At 41.6% G+C, this 24,399-nt stretch overlaps 1 protein-coding gene across 1 annotated transcript in view; it reads left to right on the top strand.

Moving 5' to 3' along the window:
* The first annotated feature begins 414 nt into the window (after positions 1-414).
* LOC306978566 (melanopsin-like) overlaps positions 415-24,399 on the top strand; it is a 45,296-nt gene continuing 21,311 nt past the window's right edge. The window contains exons 1-3 of the mRNA XM_079577195.1: positions 415-659; positions 17,574-17,710; positions 18,697-18,830. Coding sequence (XP_079433321.1) covers positions 543-659; positions 17,574-17,710; positions 18,697-18,830 — 388 coding nt within the window. The 5' untranslated portion in view covers positions 415-542. The remainder of the gene's footprint in view (positions 660-17,573; positions 17,711-18,696; positions 18,831-24,399) is intronic.

The raw sequence follows: 24,399 nt of genomic DNA, 5'->3' as shown, positions 1-24,399 counted from the left end.
TCTGCTGGCCTTTAGTGTAACTCTCAGTATCCTCGCACCAGGCAGTATTTTCAAGGCACATTATGAAGTCAAAAAGTCAAAAAGTTTGTTGTAAAAGCCTGAAAAAAAAAAAAAAGTGATATACCGTCAACAAACAGCATTAAATCTGAACTGAAAGCCGAGCAGCACCACAGGGGGGTTATGATGTCATCTGAAAGCGCAGCAGTTGTTTCCTCTCTCTACCTCGGACATATGAATCGACACAGTTTCACCCCACTGACACACTGTGCAGCCTCCGGTCACCGATTGGCCCGGGAGGTGAGGAGTGGGCGGGGGCTCGGCGTGGAGGGAAGGAAGGAGGAAGGGTGGGGGGGGCTGGTGGAGGGAGAGAAAGTAAGAGCGTTCCCGTGCACCGGCTCAGAGCTTAGTGGGACATTGACAGAGGAGCAGTGAACATGAATGGACCCTGGGACTAAACTCACAGACCGCTTCGGTGCATCTTTGTTAGGTTGAATTGAGATTTAGGAGGAAAGAGAGAGAGAGAGAGAGAGAGAGAGAGGACCATGGATTCCAGGCTGCTCATCGGACCCGGGATCCCCACCACGAGGACACCCCCGTGGGTCAACATCAGCCTCTTGGACCCCCACCGCCTCCAGGATTTAGCCCCGATCTCGACAACTGTACGTTACATTTCATCCATCCAATTATGCCATTTGACGGAGTTTTCAAAAATATAGACATAGCATGATGGCAACAGGTGTCATAGGGATGTATAGATTTTATTTTGCAATCATTTTAAGAGTCCACATTTGTTGCTTTTTCTTTAAAATATTGGAGACAGGGTTGATTTTGTATTGTAATGGCTCTATTTTTGCCAATATAATCAATGTAATTTCCTTCTTATCCATTCATTTGTACCTGTGAGTAACTTATATATATCTTTATATCTCTCCAATCCTGCACATGATTTCGATTGCATACGTGTGGTTGAACAAAATGAATACGCTTTTTTTATTCATGAGGGAAGATTATACATGTTTGCGAACTTGACAGCACCTTGATGGCTCCACTTCTCTGACATATAGTATTGCTTTTCTTGTCTTACCTATTCATTTTCTGCAGTCCTTATCTGTTGCTTTTCATTGAGTTGTGATTTTCTGCTCACATAGGAGCATCATAAAGAAGGCACTTTGGAGAAATCCCTCGGCATTGTCACGGCTGTGGCTTTACTGATTGCTTTTCCATTCATTTTAAACAGAGCTGCCTTTTCGAAACCTCTTTGCAAATGCACAAGAGTTCCCAGTCACGCTAAATGCTTTTGTTAAATATTCATAAACGTGTTGTATTGTAGGAATGTAATGCATAAACTTGGGAGATTGAGAAGGCTCCTTCATTCTTGCACATTCATGAGACAAAAAGGGAAAGTTCTGTCGTTCTGCATCTTGAACTGTGCCTTTGGTTGGCGTTCGCTGAAGTTGTAGAAAATTGCGAAATGTTGGCGGTTTCCTAATGAAGCTGTCCAATTACGAAGACAGCAGGGAACTGGTTTGGAGATAAGAAGGAGAAGAAAATGGCCACGATGTTGTGAGAAAAAAATCCTATGCTTGAGTGACACTGTAAAGGGGCGAAGAGTTTGGCGCGACAGACGGCGAAACACAAAAGGTAATGTGTCGAGAGGGACGGTTTGGCGAGTGAGCGAGGAGGGATCGAAGGAAGTGAGCGAGGAGGGAGTGGCCAGTCTGCAAAAAAAGGGTCCGTCGGAATGTCCTGAAAATGCTGCAAGGACTAGGTAGTAAATTGGGATAGACGGTAGAGTAAAAGAGAAGGGAAAGGTAAGCTAGAGAGTGGAGTACAGTATAATGAATGCAAGGGAGCAAGTATAATAAGAGGATAGGACAGTGGGTCTCAGATGCTGTGAGGAAATTTCATTTATGCTTTAGCTCCGCTTCTAAATTGGGGTTTAGACATGGTTCACACCCAGTTCGGACTTCATTTAGTCCAGGTTAGGTCTTTCATGAACTCTTTTAAGCCCCAGTTTACTCCCGGAGTCGATCTCGAAGGCGCAAATATTTTATGAGGCATACTTGAGGGATCTTTGAAATATGTTGGGATGAAAGGGTGTTGGGATGATGGAAAAAAAACGAAACAAAGAAAAGCTATAGCGTGGAAGGAAGGTATTGAGAATGGAGAGGGCCAGTTAAGGGTTAATAAAGCTTTAAGTATGATATGAAGCAGAGCAGATCAGGGTTCAATCGATACGAATAGTTAGGGAGGCAGGAGAGGGGTCCAGGAACTAAGTGGGAACGGTGAGGAAATGAAAAAATCAATGCGGCGAACGGGTGGGGAAGAAAGCGGAGACGAGAGAGCGCGATGGGAAAGCAGGAGGAAGGACACGAGGCTGAAGAGATCAAGACAGCTCAAAGTGAGGCACAGTGGAGAGATATTGGTAAAAGTGGAGGGGTAAAGAAGGAAGGGTTGAGGAGGAATTTAAGGAGGCTGCAGTCTGGAAAAAAGTCATAGTTTAACACAAAGAGTTAAGACGCGAGGATGAAGTGCATCGACGAGTGGGCGTTTAGATGATTGCGAGGATTGTGTGGGGAGGAGAAAGGGCAAGGCAGGCAGGAGCTGGAGGAACCGATGTGAATGCAGACACCTGGGGTCCCCCAACAAAGATGCAATTACGAAAGTGAAGGGGAAAGTTACTAAGGGAACAAGGAGTCCAGGAGGCATGGAAAGACAGATGCTGTTACAAATTAGCGGACGAAAAAAGTGGTTACGAGCGAGACGAGGGAAAGTCAGATGATGGAAACAATTTAAGACTAATAAGGATGTTGCAAAGTGGAACAAAGTAACAACAAGGAGAAGGCAATGAAGTAGTGGCGTTATGATGGTCTCTCTGCACGCCATCAGGCACAGAAATAGACGTTTACCACAAATGGACTTCAGCAGAGAGGGAGGTGAAAAGCTGCAACAATTAGTGGATACAGTAAAGCGAGAAATCCAGTTTGAAGTCTCAAAGAAAGAAAGAGAGAGAGAGACATATGAAGAAAAGGTGGCAAGGAGGGAGCGACGAGTGGCTTGGGAGCAATAAAGGAAGGAAAAAGTAGAAGGAGAAAATAGAAAATAGACTGCTGTAGTCTCAATGCGGACAGATTGTGGCTTTATCGACCTTCTTTTTGGGCACCTCAGCGTTGATTTAAAGCAAAACTAAGTGACTCATGCCCCTAGAAGCCATAAGCACCACAGCAGGTGTTGCATTTTTTCCCCCCTCATTAATTGTCCGTTTGAGTAAATACTCTGACAGAAAAGACAAAGGGAGAGATATTCTACATTGTGCCACCACTCAATGACACAATGGATATATTTTTTTTTTTCACTCAAACTTGGCTGTAAACACTGCTAAAGTGGCGCTGATTCTATTAGTGTGTATTGCGCCTCCGACCCGGAGGCAGCGAAGTTGCCAGGGTGGTTTTCTGGGCAGAGACCCCCCGATCATCCCATTAACACTTGTATTACCCCCAGAGGAACCACAAAAAGGATTTATTAAGGTAAACAAGTTACTTTGTTAAAAATAATCTGCGTGAAAGGAAAAGACACTTGATGGGTAAAGGTTACTCCTCTAAGCATCTTGTGTGTTGCGCCCTCTGCTGGCATCAAGGGGAATTAACCGCGGCACAACATTATGCCAACAAATAAATGGTCCTGTGATAAATGAGGTTTGAGCTGTTTTGAAAATGTAGACTCTGCCCTTTTCGACATGGATTGGAGTGCTTTCTGCAGTAGCAATGATCGAAGTCAAGAGGATTACTCAAACCCTTGTGTACAGCCCTGGGACCCATTAGCAAGAAGACGGAAGTGCCAATGCTCTCCCTCATAGGAACGTACTCCCAAATGGGGTTGCGACTTTAAATGGACGGATAAAAAAGAGGCAGCGAGTAGTTCTGACTAGGATGTAAGGACATATGAGTATAGCCAGGAAAACATAATTAAAGAAGAAATAATAAGAACTGGGAAGGAAAGAAGGGACAGTCAGATCAGGAAAGAGCTATTGGCAAAACACAAGGACGAGGGGAACAGCGTGCGCTTGAAGCAGGCAGTGGTAGACAAGGAAACAAGTGGTTAGGAGGCAAGGGAGGAAGGACAGGAAGTAAGGATGCTTTAGCCTGTGAGGTGTGCGTCTCCCGCCGCGCTCAGGGTGTTTCTCATTCACTCGCGGTTCGCTGTAGGAAATGCCAGGGAGCGCACGTGTATGTGGCTGTGGCTCTCAGGCGTCAAACGGACAGACAGACGAGAGAGAGAGGGAGGGAGAGAGAGAGAGGAAATGAAAGAGAAGCTCCTGCTCACTATGAGAGATTCTGAATGCGTCATTCAGTTAAAAGCATGAATGAGCATAAGGATTTTTAATCTAAAGGAGTGATTGATACGGTATATTGCGGAGGGGAAATTGTAAATCAGTGCGACAAAAATGTCCAGTGACAGGTCGAAAGAGCCTCGTGTCACCAGACTTCACTGTCAAAAGAGCAGGTCTGTGCTTTGTTCATGTCGGTGAAGCTGCATAAGGCTGTTAATTAATATCAATGCAAATGAGAGGTTTTCGTTGACTGAAACAGAAAAGAATAGCTTGACTAAATCTTCAAATGAAATTACATTTTTTGTCAGATCACATACTGTAGTTTCAAAGACTTGAGCGGCGATAAAGCAAAGTCAATATAGCATCAAAGTGTTGCTTTGACACTTTATCGCCAGTAGTGGGCAGTGAGTGGCACATTGTCCTTACTACTAATGCTTTGGATGCATGGATGATCACATAGTACAAGATAACAATAACTGCAGCACGTTTCGAACATGTTTAAGTCTTTCTTACCTTCTCCACGTTGACTTGCAGTTAGTAGCTGGAAGATAATAATGAAAACGTTCGTGCTCCTGTAGGTCACAAAATAAGACTTGACATTTCCTCGGGTTACCCTTTTACTGTTTTCAATAAACTAAGAAAAACACTGTCGAGATTTTGGCACAAGTTCTATTGAAACTACGGAGGGTTTTCAGATTTTTACGACATGTTTAAGGCCACTGATGTCAGGCTAAATACTTTCCCAAGCGCAGCGCAACTCGTTTAGAAATTCCCCAGACATGTTCAAAAGACAAAACATGTGGATATGCGGCGCCCCCGTCCTTCAAATAAAGAATAGTATGACTTTCATGGCTCTTAAAAATTGGCTGAATCTTTTGGATTAGATCATTTCAAAAGGCTGTTTTTTCATTTTTTTTTGAGAAGCAAACTCGATGGAATATGAAATTTAAGGACGAGATGCACGTTTCTATACCACAATCATTTAAACTTATAGCAAGACGAGAGGACAAATGGTGAAAGATTTACTACTTTACTTCAGAATGTGTTGTCATTTTTTTAAATTTAAAATCTGAACAAACTTAAAGAGACTATACAGAGTTTAAAAATGTAAAAAAATATCTATTTTCCTCCCTCTACATGTTATGTTCAAACAATGTCCTAATGTGTAGAATGAGCTCAGACCTGTTCACCACAACTGCCTCTAAAACCCTGCGCTGTCACTCAAAAAGGTGTTACTTTGGGTCCGAAGTGCCGTCATGCACGAGCTTAATATAGAAGGTGCAGTTACGCGTAAGACCTGAAGTGGCAGTAGTGAGTACATACAAATGACCAACTTGCATCTTGTCCCTTTAATTCAAAATCTGATAATTATATGGCAAATATGTATTATGATTTTAGAGCTTTCTTGACACCTTTTTTCAAATTTGTTATAAAAAAATTACTAGTATTGTTAGACAAACAAATAAAGAAAAATTATATGCATACACTGTCCACTGTGACCAGATTTTGTAGAACAGACAAAAGTTTCTTTTTTGAGTAACGTTGATCAACTCTTCGATAGTTGAAGGGTCCAACTGAATGTGTCTTTATGCAAAGTATCATAGTTAGGTAAAGGTATGTTTGGTCACAGTTGTTCCATCCCAAAGCAGGACAATACTAGATGTTTAGTCTTTAGTGCAATGGTTTTCACATACGCTGCTTGACTCGTGATTCGTTCCGTTACATAAATGCGTAAAGTTGCCGTTGAGTTGCCGTAAAGTTGAGTGTTTGGACTTCAGAAGCCCAGTGGACCTGCAGGCTTTGAGCTGTGGACTGGGCTTTATGAAGGGAAACTGATACTCAGCCTAAGCCTAAGGGGGGCTCAGAGACGTGGGTCTGCTGGGACTGGTGCACATTAGGAAGTCATCTCGGGAGTTATTCACTTCTGCCCACTTGTTTATTTGTCTTTCCAGCCGGGCTGCACAATATATCGCCAACTTATCGTTACTGAGATATTTATTTATTTACTTTTGGGTATGTGTATAGGTGCATGTAAGTGTACATGTATATGTATATTTTTGGGTTCTTCTATGTAGTTAGGTGAATGTATAGGTTTACCATTGTTTTGCTATAGGTGTGTATAGGCAAAACGTTTCTTTATTTTTCCTGCAAACAAAAAATGCAGTGTGAAGAAATGTATCCTTGGAATCACTATGAAGAGTGATGCAATAAAGACTGCAATAAAGTAAAGTTCAGTTTTAGTCATTTTCCAAGTTTAGTTCCATTTTAACCTTGTTTTGGCCCTGAATTATCATTATTTAGACACGTTGACATTATTTGATAAAGAAAAGAATAACATATTGACAAAAAAACGAAGAAAAATGACTTTAATAATAATGACTTACACTTCAATTGCGCCTGTGTTACCATGTTTCTCATTATTACTCACTCCATTCTTGGTGGTGAAAAGCTACTATAGTTGCTACAGCTGCCCTGGGGTAGACTGACAGAAGCGAGGCTACCAGTCTGCGCCATCGGCCCCTTCGACCACCACCAACCACTCACATACGCACTAAATTACAGTCTTTCTGGCCTATGTTTTTAGTGGTAGGGGAAACCGGAGTACCCGGAGGAAAACTACACAGGGAGAACTTCCAAACTCCACACAGAAAGGCCCCGCCCAGGTGGGAATCGAACCTGGGACCATCTAGCTGTGAAGCACGAGCGCTAACTGCTGTGCCACCGTGCTGCCCTATGTACTTCACGGTTGTTTCCTCTTCTGCGGCTGAAGCGTGTCACAGAGGAAACTGTCCTTCACGTTTTTTCGAACCCATAAGTCATCACTGAACCTGTTCTGAGCCATTCTGCTGTTAGCAGATAGTGAAAGCTTGTTTTCACTGTCTTATAATGTGTCATTCCCATGGCTGCTGCAGAGGGCGCTCAAGGCCAATTAAAATCATGACCAGCCCTGTCTCTCACTCCTTACTGTCTTTTCTTTACATTTCAAAATGCTTCAAAATGTTTCAAAACTCAAAGAAGAGAACCGTTTTGTCTCTTTACCAACGCCGATAGAAGCTGATATATAATTGTATAATAGACAGACATATTTGCTGCATATCCATCTGAAAATAACTTAAAAGCACTTTCCAATAAAAATTTGATACCATTTGGCTCACCGCTGGATTGGCCATAAACCTGAGCAATAATAAAATGCGGAGTGAGCCACTAATAAAAAACAGCACTTTATTCAATAGCCCTCTTCCCTTCAAACACACCAATAGTCATATCAGTCATATGAGGTGGACATTTTAACAACATACCTGGTTTCGACTCAGCAGTAATCTCCAAAACTGCAGAGTTGTGCAGTAATAAAGTAATTCTCAAAGCTTTAATAGACTTGGATTACGGCGCTATTTTGGCTTTTTACGATCTCTTGCTTCTTTACTCAGTCAGTTTCAATTTAAACACTTTATGTCTTTTTGTTCAGTTGTAAAAAGTTGGTCGATCTACAATGGATTTACGATATTTGAATATTTTCTTTTCTGCTTGTTGATTTTCTTATTTCTTATTTATTTCAAGGATAGCCCCGTTGAGATGAACCATCTCTTTTTCAAGGGGGTCCTGAACACAAAATAAACAAAACATAGCAAGTATTGTCACATACATACAACAGTCACATACACATAACAACAGTCACATACACATAACAACAGTCACATACACATAACAACAGTTACATACACATAACAACAGTCACATACACATAACAACAGTCACATACACGTAACAACAGTCACATACACGTAACAGTCACATACACATAACAGTCACATACACATAACAGTCACATACACATAACAGTCACATACACATAACAGTCACATACACATAACAGTCTCATAACAGTCACATAACATAACATAACATCACAAGGTCTCATGTCTTGCTCCCCATCCCCGCCCACCCCACCAACATCCCCCACTTTCAATACAAAACAATATTAACAATAGGTATAAAGAGGAAATAAAATAAAATCACATAAGAAGAGAGAAAATAGTAAAAAAAGAAAAAAGGAATAATAATAATAAAAGGTTACAACATTGTTGGACATTAGGAAAAATGCTAGTAACATTGACATTGACATTGACATTTTAGATTATTGTACAAGGATGTTTTGAATATATGTAAAGATGCCGTTGATCTAAGTTCTATTGATAAATTATTCCAGTCATATGGGGCTTTATAACGAAAGGCTTTCCTGCCTACCTCCTTTTTTTATTTTTTATGTGGGTTATCCATCAGAATTCACAGCCTAAGTTCACCCCTTAGAATTGTATTACATAAATTCACCATTTCCTTCCATCGTCTCTATTGAAGCCCTGTCACTGCATCTTTCAAACTTAAAAAATTTAATTAACCCGCAAAATCGTCCGAAGGCTAATTGGCTGTGCCTTGACAAATTTGCATAGAGCGATTACTTCTGTAAATGGAGCGCTGAAGCTTGATTTTGTCCATGATGCCGTTATCTGTGTGTTTTGACTTGTCCTGAAAGAGCATCGAAGTGTGCGAGCGCGAGTGCAGGCATGCATACACAAAAAGCCTGTCCGACCAAATCCAAGTTCGAATTTATCCATATTAGGCGCTCGGAGATAAAGGATGCCGTTTGGGGATGGGCTCTAAAGGCCGAAAGATAAAGGGGATATTAAATTCAACCGCTGGATATGAAATGTTCCAGTCGATTATCAGTTCTCAAGGATATCTTTGTTTATCTAATTATGGCTTGATTGCATGTATTAGGACAAACATCTCCAATGATACGGTTTGGCAGCTGCGCAGCTCTTGAGCCCTGCTGCAGTAGGGTACTCATTTAGGTCCAATTTACTGCTGGTTTAGTAATGATTTAGTCCTGGCTCTCACCGGTTGCAATCACTTAGCTGTGATGCCGCTTATAGCTTGTGAGAATATGTTTGTGAGTGGTTGTCTACCTCTTTATAATGCCATAGTCTGTTAGAAACATGTGTCCATTAATTTACACACTGTTCCTGAGAGCACTTGGGCAATACCCTTCACATCCCTCGCCTGTGCTTGATGGTTGGATGGTTGCCAGATCAGCCAGAGACAAGTTGCCACAAAAAAAGGTGACACTAATATTTCATTGGACCTCCTTTAGCTTTGATCACAACACGCCTTCGATGTTCATATTTCGCCAAGATCACATGTTGATGATGGGAGCGTGACCACTTCGCAAAGCGTTCTCCAGCACATCCCAACGCTTCTCAATGGGGATTTTTCAGGATTTTTGACATAGGGCCTCATTTCCTAGTCATCCAGAGTGTTGTTGATTTTGAAGATTTTTTTGTTTTTTTAATTCATGCAGTTCTTATATTTGAAGAGTTTCGTGGCGCTAGGCTTGTGCGAGGCTAGCGCATTTCTATGGTGTCAGCTAGCCTGCATTAAAAACAGTCTGACCCGCTCCACAGTGCACCTGAGGCAAATCACTTATAACGCCAGACTAACCGTATAAATGTCTGTGTTGATAGAATAATTTTTGGAATATAACTGACCTTGCATCACATGAATGATCGCATTTTGAGGGACTATTTTCTAGCAGATCACTCCGCCGCTGCGTAGCTTATACATCCACGAAGCTGATGCTGCTCAGATATAAGTTATTTTAAATGCAAAATGGTTAAAATTATTGTATCGACACTTATATGGTTATTCTGGTGTTATAAGTGATTTGCCTCAGGTGCACTGTGGAGCGTGTCAGACTATTTTTACTGCAGGCTAGCTGATATCGTATAAATGCGCTAGCCTTGCACTAGCCGAGCACCACGTAACTCTTCAAATATAAGAACAGCATGAATTACAAAAAATATATATCTCCAGAAATCAGCAACACTCTGGATAGCTAGGAAATGTGGCCCTATGTCAAAAATCCTGAAAAATCCCTTTAATATCTGGAGTCTGTGGCCACTGATTCATGTGTGAAAACAAGGTCTTGCGCTTCCTGAAACGCTCTTTCACAATGTGAGCCCTGATCAATCCTGGCATTGTCATCTTGAAGTATGCCTGTACCATCAGAGAAGAAGAAATCCATTGAACTTGGTCATTCAGGATGTTCCTGCACCAACCCCAGATCAGAACAGTTCGGCGGTGAACCATAGTGTGACTGAGGGGTGGCAGAATTGTGCGTCAAATTGCAAACCAACTTTCACAGATTTAACACTGAACCCAGTGACTCTGCTATAGAGTTACGAGTCAAGCTCTCTATCTGAAGGCTAAACTAGGAATGTTTGTCTTCTATCAACGAATGGGACACTTGAAACGATGCAATAACAATGTTGATGCAGCCTGGAAGTCACCGAGCCTATTGCACAACTCTCACAAGACTCGGAGTCTGAGAACGAGGACTTGAGGAGGTCAGAATGACTCCTTTCTCTTGAATAGAAATGAAATTACTTCTGCTGCGCTTCCGAGTGTATTGTCATAGTTGGAAGAGGTCATGGTCACTGCTACATCACCAAAATTGTTGTCCATGTTATTTGGAATATCAATAAAACATGGAAATAGTATCATGGTAGCTTGTGTTTTTGCTTAGAGTCTTGAAACTTCATTATTGCTAACAGCTATTTCCATGTAGCTAACACCACTCCCCCTAACCTCTTTATGTTCATTACTCCTGGTTTACATTCCACTGAAAAAACCCCATAGGCTTTTTTTCCCCCTCCCCGTTCCCTTCTGACCTTGCAGTGAGTTACGTAAGACTCCATCAGGTCTCAGCGTTGTGCACCACTGCCCCGCTTCTGGTGAACGGAGCTTGTGACTGACTGACTGACTGCGGGGAAAGTAGGTCTTTGGCCAAACAGATGTGAGGAGGAGGAAACCCGTGGAATCGCAGTTACTCAGGAAAGGCGGGATTATCCGTGTGCGCTGTCTGGTTTGGAGCGGAGAGGGTCTGCCGAGTGGAAAAAGACAAGTCCATCTGGCAACAAGGGCGACGGTGTGAAAGAGCAGCAGTTACAAAGACATGGGTGAAGAACAAGGAGAGACGCTCGGCAAACTGTCGGAGCTGGGAATCAATCTTACTCTGGCTCTAAAGCAAGTACTGAGCCTATAGGAGCAAAGTAGCCAAATCTTTACTCCTTATTTTACATTAGAGCAACGTAAGCAGAAGTAAAAAGTAGTGACCCATATAACTACTTTAAAGCAGAATTAAGTAACTCATGCCCCTAGAAGTCGTAAGTGTCGTAGCACGTTGCGTTTTTTTACTCATTAATTGTCCGTGAGACTAAATACTGCGCTGACAGAAAAGACAAAGGAAGAGAAGGATATTGTACATCCAATTACACAATGGAGATATTCCTTTTCACTTAAACTTGGCTGTAAATATTGTTAAAGTGGCGCTAGCCCGCAGTTAGCTTTGCCCGTTAGCCTGTTTGCTTCTTCTTCGTGATTCCATTAGTGTGTATTGGTGGCCCTGACCCGGAGGCAGGAGAGTTGCAATTGTGGTTTTCTGGCCAGAGACACCTTAACCGAGCACATTTTCTCCAGTTCGGCTTTACCCAAATCTGAAAAAGTATCAACTGGAGCTCACAGCCTTTTGGTCAGTGAAACACCTCATTTGAAGGCTAAGACCTACAAAACTGATTTGAGAAAATATGCTTGGTTAAGGCGGGGGTTAAGAGGTAAAACAAAAAAAAAACGACTTGATGGAGTACGGAGTAGCTGATTGAGCATAAAAGCCTGAGTTATATTTTAGCAGTGTCACACATTATGAGAAACAAAACATGAAATGATGTAAAAATCTGAATATTTAACAATCATGTATGTATAAAACTGCTCTAAGTACAGTCACTTTTCCATCCTGCAGGTGATTTTTAAGCAACGGTTTTCACTCCCTTAAGATGTAGATGCTCTGTTGAGTTGAAACGGTCCAGATGATGCGACACAGCCATTAAAGTCTATTCGATTACCCAATCTAGCTAATGATCTCCCTTGTTGACTTTTAGCTGTCGGTTGTAAAAGAACTGCATCCAAATGAAAGAGTGCACAGCAAACAGCACAGAAAACGCAGTTGTTTGCTCAGATTTTGTACAATGAAACCTCAAGTGTGCCCAGAAGCAGCGAGGTGCGGCAAACCACAACTATCAGAGTCCAGCAGAGCCAGAGTTAAGTGAAAAGGAACCGTCGTAAACGAAATTCACACTTGGTTACGTTCGACTCCGAAAAGCAAAGAACAACAGTAAAGGCAATGACTACAAATGAGATCATGAAGTACCTCAACGCGGCCAAAGAAAACCACTGATATCACTAAGAATTATCACATGAGTCTGGCCTGTAGGTGTAATAAGCAGGTCACACCACAAAAAATGTCAACGTAATAGTTTCTCAAGGTTGGAAGAGTTGAAACAAAGCACAAGGTAACTCTCTAGAAACTCTGGAGTTGGTAATAATGACATTGCAGACAATCCATCCATCCATTTTCTTCCACTTGTCCGTTTCCGGGTCGTGGGGGCAGCTGTTGGTTCTGCCCAAATCACATTGCACCAGCCCCTTATGGCTCCTCCTGCAGGTGGTGGGTCCACAGAAGGACGGCCTCATGATTCTAACCAGGCCTGTTGGTCTCTCATAAGGGGCTTATTCTGAACCGCTCTTTGTCTGACCCGTCACCTATAGGACCTGTTTGCCCTGGGAGACCCTTCCAAGGGCATGAAGCCCCTGACAACAGAGCTCTCAGGATCATTCGGGCGCTCAAACCCCTCCACCATGTTAAGGTGGCGGTTCCAGGAGGGGACATTGCAGACAAGCTACACTTTGCGGTAATGTCCCCATAGAGATCTGGTTTCTATGGCTTCCTCTGCACTTCTGTCTCATACAAAAACGTGTTATGTCTTATTATCTAATGTTACATAACTCACGTATGCGCCTAAGTGGCCTGTGACCGGAGTGCGCCTGGATGTTGTTAAAGCTGCCACTTCAGACGCAGCTTCAAACAACACAGTAATTGAGCAAATTGACAAGATACAGCTCCTCGACGTTCACATTGTGTAGCTTCAAGAGCTACTGGGCCGCTGCATACTGGGCCTAGAAAAACTGTTTCATGTTGTGTCCACTCGCACTCTCAAACTCGCACTCTTGTGTCATGGCGATGCGTAAACAAGCAGCAACATCCCTCTCTCTCGGTACAGCTGCGAACTGCATTTGTGGTTTCTGAAGATGGTGAAAGACTGTTGTGGTTCGGAGCGAGCTGCGCAGGAGGAAGAGGAAGGAGGAGGTTGAGGAGCTGACCAGTGTGGGACACCACTCTCTGAAACAGGGACAGACCCATGGGGCGGTGCACCGTTTCAGAGGTGTACTGAAGGCAGGAAGCCAGGTTTCCTCTGGGTACTATACGGTTTCCACAACCTCCAAAAATATGCTTGTCACGTTGGCCCACAATGGTGGCGCGGCTCAGTTGCAGCGGCCCAGGATTAACACCTGAACACAATTTTTTTGTACGGTTGTACAATGACAAATAAAGCACTAACTTACCCGTTTTTAGTGATAGAGGAAACCAGAGTACTTGGAGGAAACCTATAAAAGGGATAGAGAACAGGCAAAGTCCACACAGAAAAGCCCCGTCCTGTGATCGAACCCAAAATTCCATCATATCTTAGAAAAATAACTTGATTTGTACTTGAAATAAGACTTTTAATGCTGATTTTGACTAGGTTTCGACTCATCTTGAAATAAAATTGCCAATGGAACAAGCATTCATTTGCTTAAAATAAGACAAAAAAAAACCTTGAAATGAGACAAAATGGTCAAAGACAAGAAATATCTGTCTAGTTCCATATCAAAAGCAGCATTAAAAGTCTTATTTCAAGCACTTTTAAGTCATTTTTGTCTAAGATAAGATTTAATTTTTTCCAGTCTAGCTGAAGCCCGAGTGCTAACCGCACACACATAAAACTATAGTGTATAGTATACTTTGTGGGCGCTGTTCCCGGTTAGAATGCTTGAATTAGGCGTCTGTCGTTTTTGCTAGCTCCTTTATGCTAGCAATAACGGGGTGCGTACCTATGTTCCCCAGGTGCAAATTTGTTTTGTCTTAGGCGAGTTGGTACATCAACCGAACAGAAGTCATGAGAGTGAAATGTCAGCCGCTAACCTAAAGGATAGTGGGCTGGTGCCTAATCTTAATATCACTTTATATCACCTTATCACTTTATATACCTACACATCTTTATATACATACAATCCCGCTGTTGTTCTATGTCAATTGTTGTGGTCTTACCATATTTTACCTCTTATTTATTTAATATTCTTATGCATGACTCCTATAGCATTATAGTTATACTTTAATAGCTTATTTTGATCTAAGATTTGGTGTTATATGTTTTATGTGGCAAAAACAGCACCGAGAAAAAAATCCCAGTTTGTGAACCTGTTCTCAAATCATGGCAATACAAACTACTCTGATTCTGATGTTCCCCCACTTGTATTGATGGGGGAACATAGGTACGCTGGGTTTTGGAGCCAGAATAGTGCGGCGAAAACAAGGAAAGGGCAATGCTGTGTGTGTAAAGACAAAGTCGAGGAGGTCAGAACGACAAGCCTGGCTGGTTCAATAAAGTTTCAAATAAGTTTTAATAAGTCCATTACCCAAACTTCCGGAGCGTTTCCTATTCCATTTCCTATTAGGCTTCCCACAGTTAATAGCGAGACTACTTCCATATTTTTGTGGTCTATGTTAAGAAAGTAGTATTTGCAAGTAGAATTGGTTGCTTCTCGAATCCGAAAGGTTTCAGAGACATGTTTTGATGAACTGAAAACATGTCCTAAAATACTAAAAGCTTGTTTTTCCACAGCCCATGAGTTTTGGTGCACTTTTAAGAACGTTCCCTTATAAACTCTGCAACTGTGAGCCGTCTGAAGAAAGTGTTATCAGTCTCCTTTTAGGTAAGCTATCAGTGCGAAGATTGAATTGAGCTGTGAAAGTCGGAATAAAATGTCCCCACAATTCATGTCATTCTTGCGAAATAGCTGTACGCAGGAAAGTGACTAAACTGCTGCACAAGTGAGATGCTATTTTATTGAAAAATGCATAGAGGCAGCCGAAAACTCTGGGACATTTCTCTCTCGAAACCACTAAACCCAAATATGTTCAATGTCAACAATTCTTGATATATTAAGATTACAGTGTTGAAACCAAAGGGAGATTATGTCCATAACAGTATAACAAGTAGTTACTATAAAGGAAAGAACAGGCCCTGAAGCGTATATGGTTTGGTATAGAGAACATTAGGCTCAGAGCAATGTGTGAAAACAAGTGATTCCCAAACTATGGTGTGGCTCCCATTGGTGGTACACTTTTCCAGTAGTAATTAGGAGTATTTTGCAGTTTATTTTGATTTGTTTTTAGTTTAGACTGGTTTAATTCTGGTTACAGTTTTTGTTCAGTCCTAGTTTTTGGCTATATCGCCTTGAGAATGCCCGATTTTGTCAGGTCTTGTAGATGCTAAAGCACAATGGGAGACAGTGTGGGGATGCATGTTACAGAATTTTCCATACTATTAGTCGCTCCAGAGTATAAGTCGAACCAGCCAAAAAATGCATAATGAAGAAGAAAAAACATACAGTTTATAAATTGCTCTGGAGTATAAGTCGCACCAGCCAAAAAATGCAAAATGAAGGAGAAAAAAACATAGAGGTCGCTCTGGAGTATAAGTCGCACCAGCCAAAAAATGCATGTTGAAGAAGAAAAAACATACAGTATATAAGTTGCTCAGGAGTATAAGTTGCACCAGCCACCCCGGTGCTCCATTGACAAGCCTCTCCTGGCAGCACGTCATTCAAGCACTTATTTGCGAAATCGATCCTCTAGCTGTGGTCATCTATCTTTTAGCCCGCAATTATAGTAACCTCCGCTTTCGCCAGTCCCTCACAAGTTTCTCACGCACTCCAAGCTTTCTTTCTACTGCTCAATGACCGTTTCGGCTGCCCAGTTCACTACTTGCAGAATATGACTTTTTATTTGGGAGCATTTGTGTTTGGTCTTTGGAGATACTGGAACACAAGCCTAAAGTGCATTTGGCTGTCAGTGTGAAAATAAAGAAAATGTGAAATGATATATTTTGATATATAAGTCACACCTGAGTATAAGTCACACCCCCAGCCAAACTATGAAAAAATTGTGACTTATAGTCCGGAAAATATGGTAACCTATAGTGGATTGTTACATGAGTGGGTCTATCAACATGCACTGTCCTGCCCCGATAACAAAACCCTAAAAGCAGATAGTATTCCGTTTTCAATCCTGCCCTAAAATCCACTTCACCAATGTTTAATCATTGCTTGGATACGTTCAGGTTAAGCCGAGTTTGACCCAGGTTTATTCCTGGTTTAACCCTGGTTCAGTAAAGTTATTTTCCAGTCGGATCTCGGAAGCTAACACAAGGTTGCTTCTTGTGTGTGTCCGTCCACCTCAAGGCAACTGCTGTTACATAGAGAGTTTACCCCCACCAAGCAAAATCGCCCCATGGGAAGCACTTGTTTCATGTGAAAAGCACTGATGCCCTTCCGTATTTTGATTCAGATATGATTGATGTCTTAATTTAGTTTTGGCTCTGTCCTTGTTTAGCTAAGAAGTCATTCAGGTCTTCTATTCACTCATTCAGCTTGAGTTATTATTTGATTTTGGTCACAGCCAGGTTTCTCCATTAAGTAACTGTTATTTTTGGCCACAGAATATGTCATTTTTGAAAATATAACATTTTCTAAAGTGTTGCTTGATGTCAAGAATATCAACTTAAATTTCACATTGAGCCGCCCAAACAAAAACACTGGTTGTTTTAGGTTTAAATGTCACAGTGGTGTGCCAACACAATCTAACAAAAAAAGTCCACTTTTCCCCAAACAGTTATCTTGACCTAATCTTTTCCATTTCCAATTGAAGCAGGAACTCAAGCGATGACAAAATCCATCACCAGCAGATTTCTGATATGAAATAAGTCAGAAACAACCTTTTATAGGCACAGTACGGCCAGAGAGCTATTTCTTTGGACACATTTAGCGAGAGTTGAAAGACACTCCTAAGTGTCTGTCAGTATAATGGTCCAGACATATTCAGACTAAAACTCAGACTCTGAATTACTTCTTTATTTCTACTTGGGTGAAAAAATAATCTTTGGTCTTGGGGACAAAATGTTAAAAAAGGGACAATAATGAATGAACATGTAATTCCATATTGACGGCTAAACTGATTTGCCTCATTTTGCAGGTGTCCCCAGTTCCCAGGCACCCCTTCCCCACGGCCAACGTCCCGGACCACGCCCATTACATCATCGGGGTCGTCATTCTCTTTGTGGGCATTACGGGCGTGCTGGGAAACTTCCTGGTCATATACGTATACTGCAGGTACAATTTCAACTTTTTCTGTGTAGTACATTCTTCTTCTTCTGAGTAAGACATGCTTTAGTCCTATTTCAGTATACAGTACGTATGTGAGACCCTATTTATGCCTCATTTCTTCCTGATCTCAGCCTGGGGACACATGGAAGGTCAAATATTGTATGACATGGCTTTGTGAAAACTTTGAGAATCTCTGAACCACTGACTCAGGTCACTCCGTGGAGCGGATTAAACTTGATAACCCTGTTGAGACCTCTACATACCTGTTCTGAAATACATGTGACTCTTGCACCAGTTTCGCAGTCCACATTTTAGTGTTCTCTTAAATGTTAATGTGCCTGGACGTGCAATAAAAATGACACTAATAAAAAACATAATAAAAAACATATTTTGTAATAAAGGCTCAAAATGTAATACAATGTCCACTTGTGCAATAAAACCATATATTGTAATAAACTTACATTTTCTACTAAATTTAAAGCCATTTGTTGCATTAATAAGTACTTTTTTCACATTTACAAGTATTTACATCCACTGTTTACCATTCATAAGCAAACAGATCCCATAGTCTGCACCATCTGTGTGTGTCTCAGTGAGATTTTACGTTAGGAAAAGGGTTCGGAGATTGTTTTATAGGTTCTGAACATATTCGTGGTCTGAGCAATAAAGGTACTTATAAAGGATTAACAAATACTGGAAGGTTTTCCCCTGAAAAACAGATTCTTGATCTCAGTGGGACTTTCCTGGTTAGATCTTGGTTTTATCGCTTTATTATTACAAAAGGCAGCACATTATTGCAAAATGCTGTTTTATATGGCACAAAGAGGAGTACAGACCTACCCATAATCCCCGCGATCACCCCTCTGTTCATCTCAATGTACAAATAAGCATAAAAAGTTCCTCTGCTTTCCTCACTTCAAATCCTACACCTATCTTATATTCTTTGTTCTGATTCCGTGTTATAAAAATGAATCCATTGTCTCTCTCTCTAGGAGCCGAAGTTTGCGAACTCCTTCCAACATTTTCATCATCAACCTGGCCATCGCTGACCTCCTCATGTGTCTCACGCAGACGCCCACTTTCTTTGTCAACAGCATGCACCGGCGCTGGATCTTTGGAAGGAAAGGTGAGACGTGGATTAAAATTGTCATTGTGGACCAATTATATCTGAAGACAATGAATAAAAATGAATGCAGCAGCTGATTGTAGCAAGGAATCTAAAAAGAAATATGTGGAAAAACCTGGATGTCAGTGATGCAATAAAGGGAGAGTACAATGAGAGCATTATTTGTTCAGATGCTGGTGTTGAAAAAGAGGAAGTGTTTGAGAAGACTGGTGGTTTTGCTGCTGCGGTGGAGATGAGGCAGAGGGAGGCTTGTGCCACAGAGCTGATAGAGCAGAATCATGGAGAGGAGAGAAAGTATCTTCAAAGCTTGTGAAGTTACTGGTTGAGGAGCGAATGTGCAAAGCTGTGATTGGCCCAAAGTGGCAGACAGGTGTTGGGTGAAATAACAAGACATCAAAAGTATATAATATTTACTTGAATTTACTTTAACACTAAGGGTTTTGCTTTTATTGGCTTTCAAGGACAACATGAGCCTCTGCTTTGTTGAATCAGATGAATCATCAACCCATGAACCACTTCAAAAAGTTATGAAACAACTTATGGCCAAAAAAGCATAAATTATCCAAGGCAAATGCAACACCAGTGAATCTGGAGGATATTGCACTGGTAATGCACCAAAAAGTGTCACTGAAAGGGACTATACAGAGTTTAAAAATGCCAAAATTATGTATTTTCCTCCCCCTACATGTTCCAGCCATGTCTTAATGTTCACCACAACTGCCTCTAAAATCCTGCCCTGTCGCTCAAAAAGGTGTTAATTCAACACGTATGACTTGAGGTGGCAGTAGCGAGTATAAAATGGCAAACTCGCATCTAGCCCCTTTAAGGCTACCTCAGCGTCAAACTCTTGCTGAGTAACAGTAACTAAGGGGACGCGGCTTTTGCGAAAGGAAAATTACATGGACGCTACTAGAAAATCTCAAATGGGATGCAATTTACCTCAGTGGTTCTCAATCATTTTCCATCTAAGATAAAAGTTGGCGCTGAGAGAACTCCCAGAACTAAACGAGGTCTACACCAGGACAAAACAAGTACTAAAATGGGATTAAAGTAGATCTAAAGAAGGATTGATGGAACCAAGGACAAAAAGGAGAGCAAAATAGTCTCTAAATGTAATGTATAGGTTATAACTGATCTGAAGTAGCCCAAACACCTTGCAATATCTTGAATTTAGTATGCCAGCAAACCCACACAACATCTGGACATTCTCTCCGTCTCCTGGGCCTCCTTAGTGCCGTCATCTCCACACACTCCCTTCTCCCCTGCTATGTCCCATTGATACAAAACACCGTGGCCTTTAATTAATATTCCCCGCAACGTGCTAACCCCTCCGCGCTCTATCACGACTTAAAACTAGCCTACACAGCTCTGTACGACATGTATTGATCTAAACTGAGGGAACAAGGCAAGCGTAGGTGAAATGAGGTGCGCCGCGATACATAATAAACGCGGAGGCACAGCGCCCGTGGGGAGCAGAGATAGCGTGACGCCGTGTAAAGAAGATGCCTCACTCGGTTGATCAAACGCGGATAATAGGGGCAGCGCCGGGGAGTTGCCTCTTGTTGTGACCTTGATGGAGACAGCTATAGGCTTTTGTTAGATCCATGGCGCTCTATAGGCTCGGTGGCGTGGCTTTTTATTCAATTCCTTCACACGCGCTATGAGCCGACTGAGTCCAGTGTGGCGGCGCCTGGAGGGAAGCTTCAAAGAGAGGAGTGGGGTGGCGGAGGAGGTCAAGATGAGTGTTTTGCTATCGCTTATCGGTGTGTGAGATGTTATAGCAGATGGTTTATGAAGTGGTGAGGCAGAGTCACGTTGGTATATTTAGTGATGGGATTCATGGGACTGATATTTACGCTTTGAAAAACGTGTTTGTGGATAAAATCTTGCACCGCAACTAATAAAAAGAGGCCGCAACTGTCTGACAAATCATTTTTTAGTGCGTTTAGCTTTGACTTGTGTTGCCTACGCCATTGTTGGGCTGATTCTTGTGTTCGTTCAGGGGAGATCCGGCTGTTTTTCACAATTGAGATCCGGTTTTAGCCGTTCGAAAGAGCCGGTTGGTCATGAATGTCAAATGACTACAAGCAATGCATTTGTGATATCCAGGAGCATAACCTTTTGAGAAACAACAGAAATATGAACTGCTAAACCAATGCAAGAATCACACAACATCTTTTGTAGAGTCATATTAGAGAACAGACTTTTAGGGCCTGATCTTGTGTTCCTAAACGCAGACTGTAAACTAGACGTTCACACTGACGAGCAGGGGCGCAGCACCAAAATCTGGGCCCTTGGTACAAACACACCCCTTCCCAGTCAATTCACATTTCATATTCATCTCAACATATTCTGGGGTTTAGTTTGACAGTGTAGTTAATTTCTTCACACAAAACCTATATATTTAGTGTGTGGTTTGTCTGTTTAAACCTTAAGATTATTATTATTATTATTATTATATTAAGATGATTAGTTTTACATGCAAACAGGGGGCTGCACTGGGGACACAGAATTTTTTAGTTAATAGGCATTGAAATAGGCATTAATAATACGTTAAAATGCTAGTTTATGTATGTATACAATTCATTAAGTTGTTCTGAAAAAGCTTGAATAGTCTGGCCCGAGACGTCCCACACATTTTACTAGAACCAAGTCAAAGGAGTCTCTAAAGGTGCGCATTTAAAATCAACGGGGGGGCAATGGCACGTGCTGGTGTTCTGATCAGCACCACAGCGAGACCGCCGATATATTCTCTCTCTTTTGGGCAGTGTTTAACTCACAGTGGGTTAAATATAATGCATAGCTTGTCCTGTGAGAGCTGAAAAGGGTTGGAGCCTAAATGCTGAAGGAAGTGCATAAGGCAGCAAGGGGAAAGCAGCAAACCACGCCTCAGTCTTATTTTTTACTTCACAAGGCACAGCAGTTGCGCACATGCAAGATGACAGTTTCATTTGGACCAACACTGTTCTAGCGCCAGGCAAAAAATGCGGGCCCTTAGTGCCATGCATTTGCACGGGACATAGTAACACTTTGTAAATGCTTGTCCTGCACCTCTTTTCTCTTCGTGAGCACTTGTTCCACCACAACATGGTGGGTATAGCTATGCAAACATAGAAATCAATATACAATATAAGAGCCTGAACTCTACAAAAGAAAACAACACAAACTTGTTGTTGGTTGGTCAAAATATTTGTTCATTTTCAGATATCATTATCTCATAAGACAGGTTTACGTTTGGGGGCAGAACATAGGAACTGGATAAGGATATTTGTTTTTGTTCTGCGTTGAAAACGGGACTAATTAAGTATTAGTGTTAAATATTCCAGGTTCACAGGAGAGGCCTTGATCTATAAAAGCAAATCAAACAAATGCAAATCCATGTAAATTAACATAATTGCCTATATAACCTGAGGCACTTTCCTTGTTCCCGACATTCTTGTGCGTGCACTTTTTGTCTTTGGCTGCAAAGTACAAGCTGTGCAGCGAAACATTTCACTCAAAGATTTATTTTTGCTTTTATTTCTTGTCCAACATCCTCACTGTAGTTTTAGGCTTAATTAGTTCATTTCATTTTGTTAATATTCCTAGTTGACAAGCCTTTTAGACCAGGGGTTCCCTGTAGGGGGAGGAAAATACATACTTTTTAAACTCTGTTTAGTCCCTTTAAAATCAAGTTAATGTTTATTTATGTAAAAAAAAGGTAATGGATTTCATAAATTACAGGCTGTTTTACTGCCTGAGGACTTGAATGTTTCTCCTCCCTCAAACACACGTAACTCCCTGCTTTAGTCTGGACCTTGTTAGCCTCCTTGACCTAAATATGGGCCATCGTTCAAACATTATAGACATCGACAGGCGTTATTATAAATATATAATGATGTGTTACGAGCTTGTTCAAATAAACTATCCATATTGTGATGACAGCTGAGTGATTCAGCCTTGGTTTAGCGGGTTAGTGGTTAGCGCTCTCGAGAGCCCGAGGGGAAAAGGGAAAAACTCCACAATTAATACAATGTGTTTTCCGACGCATAATACCTGGAAGTATATGGTCCATCTCATACATTATTGATATATGACATAATAGTATAGCATAAGACAAATCGATGCATGATGGGAGAATGAGTTTCTTGGTTCAACACATGCAAACAGTCCGTGAGGAGCGTGCAAACAATGGAATAAATGGATGATTACGAGGTCAATGATGTTGCATGTTTGTCATGGGAATTGCAATTATGCCTCGCCTAACAATGCTATTGTGTTATGCATAGATCCAGGACCTCTTAATATCAGTAATGGACTTCATATCTACACCTAAAAGGGAAGTGATTATATATATGTTTTAATTCTCCAAGGCAGTATTTCCCGATTAATAACAAGGTGAACTTCAGTGCTATCCGAACATAATGTAATTGTGAAAGGAAAAACTATTCAAATAACATTCAGCAATAAAGTGTATGAATTAGAGACTATTTTAGCTTTGAACACTAAACCTTGCCCTGCACCAATAAATAGTAGTTTTAGTTGTCTATTTTATGAATAATCATCACCACCTTGAGGTAGGGGGTACACGGAGAACGAATAGAAGGTCCAAGGGGTACACAAGACAAAAAGCTTGGGAAACACTGCTCTAGGAGACCAGAGGATATGCTACAGGAAATGTATCACGCCCAAGTTGTGGAGTACTTTAACACTGCTGCACCAGCGACTGAGCCTGGTGACCGTGGCATCAACTGGATTTCCACAGCAGTAGATACGCAAGGAAACATGGGGCGGGGGAAACCAATCAGTGAAGGCCGGGGTCTGCCGTTGATGCGGTGTTATTAGCGGTTCTGCGTAAATATTAGCACAGGATTATGAATCGTGGGTCCCAGACTGATATCTAGGACCCATGATCCCTCTGTATGAAAAATATAGAGGGGGCTCATTCTGGTCTCCCCAGGCTAGATCAGGGTAGGGCTAGGTTGAGGGTCCGGGTTATCATTAGCTTTCACACTGGCATATGGGCTGTACACTCTCAACACACTTTGAGATTTGGATACGCATGATTGCTTACCCTCATTCTAACCTTACCCGAAGCTGGCAGACAACAGGTTAACTTCATCAGTCAGAGAGATGCGAGAGCCCCGGCTGCTCCGTCATTGCGCTGCCTCATCGTGGCCATACCACCGCGTGAAAGCTGCTTCCGTCAGGTCGAGCAGGTCTTTGCAGCCCAAGCTTGTTAATGTTTGATAATATAATAATAATGATCAATATTGACAAAGTTGAATTAGCCTTGAAACTAAGTTAAAGCCCTTCGAGACTCTCCAGTGTTAAGCAGAAAATGACGATCTCGAAAGCCTTCGTGCGGTTTTGTTTTTCAAAGAACAAATTTGCAAATGACCTCCAAAGTGTTTCCTACAGCAAGTGGCGGGATTTAGCAAACACCATGAAAGCAAAAACATTTACAAGATGGCATTAAGGCTGCAAGGTTGTTTGCTGACGCGCTAGTCACCGTAATAGACCAAAGACGTGTTTTAGTTCATTTTCCTTCAGAAAAGCTATTCAGTGTTAATTGGACAATTTGTAAAAG

This window comes from Gobius niger, assembly GCF_951799975.1.
Source record: "Gobius niger genome assembly, chromosome: 19".
Lineage (NCBI taxonomy): Eukaryota > Metazoa > Chordata > Actinopteri > Gobiiformes > Gobiidae > Gobius > Gobius niger.
This window is presented reverse-complemented; position numbering and strand designations above follow the sequence as displayed.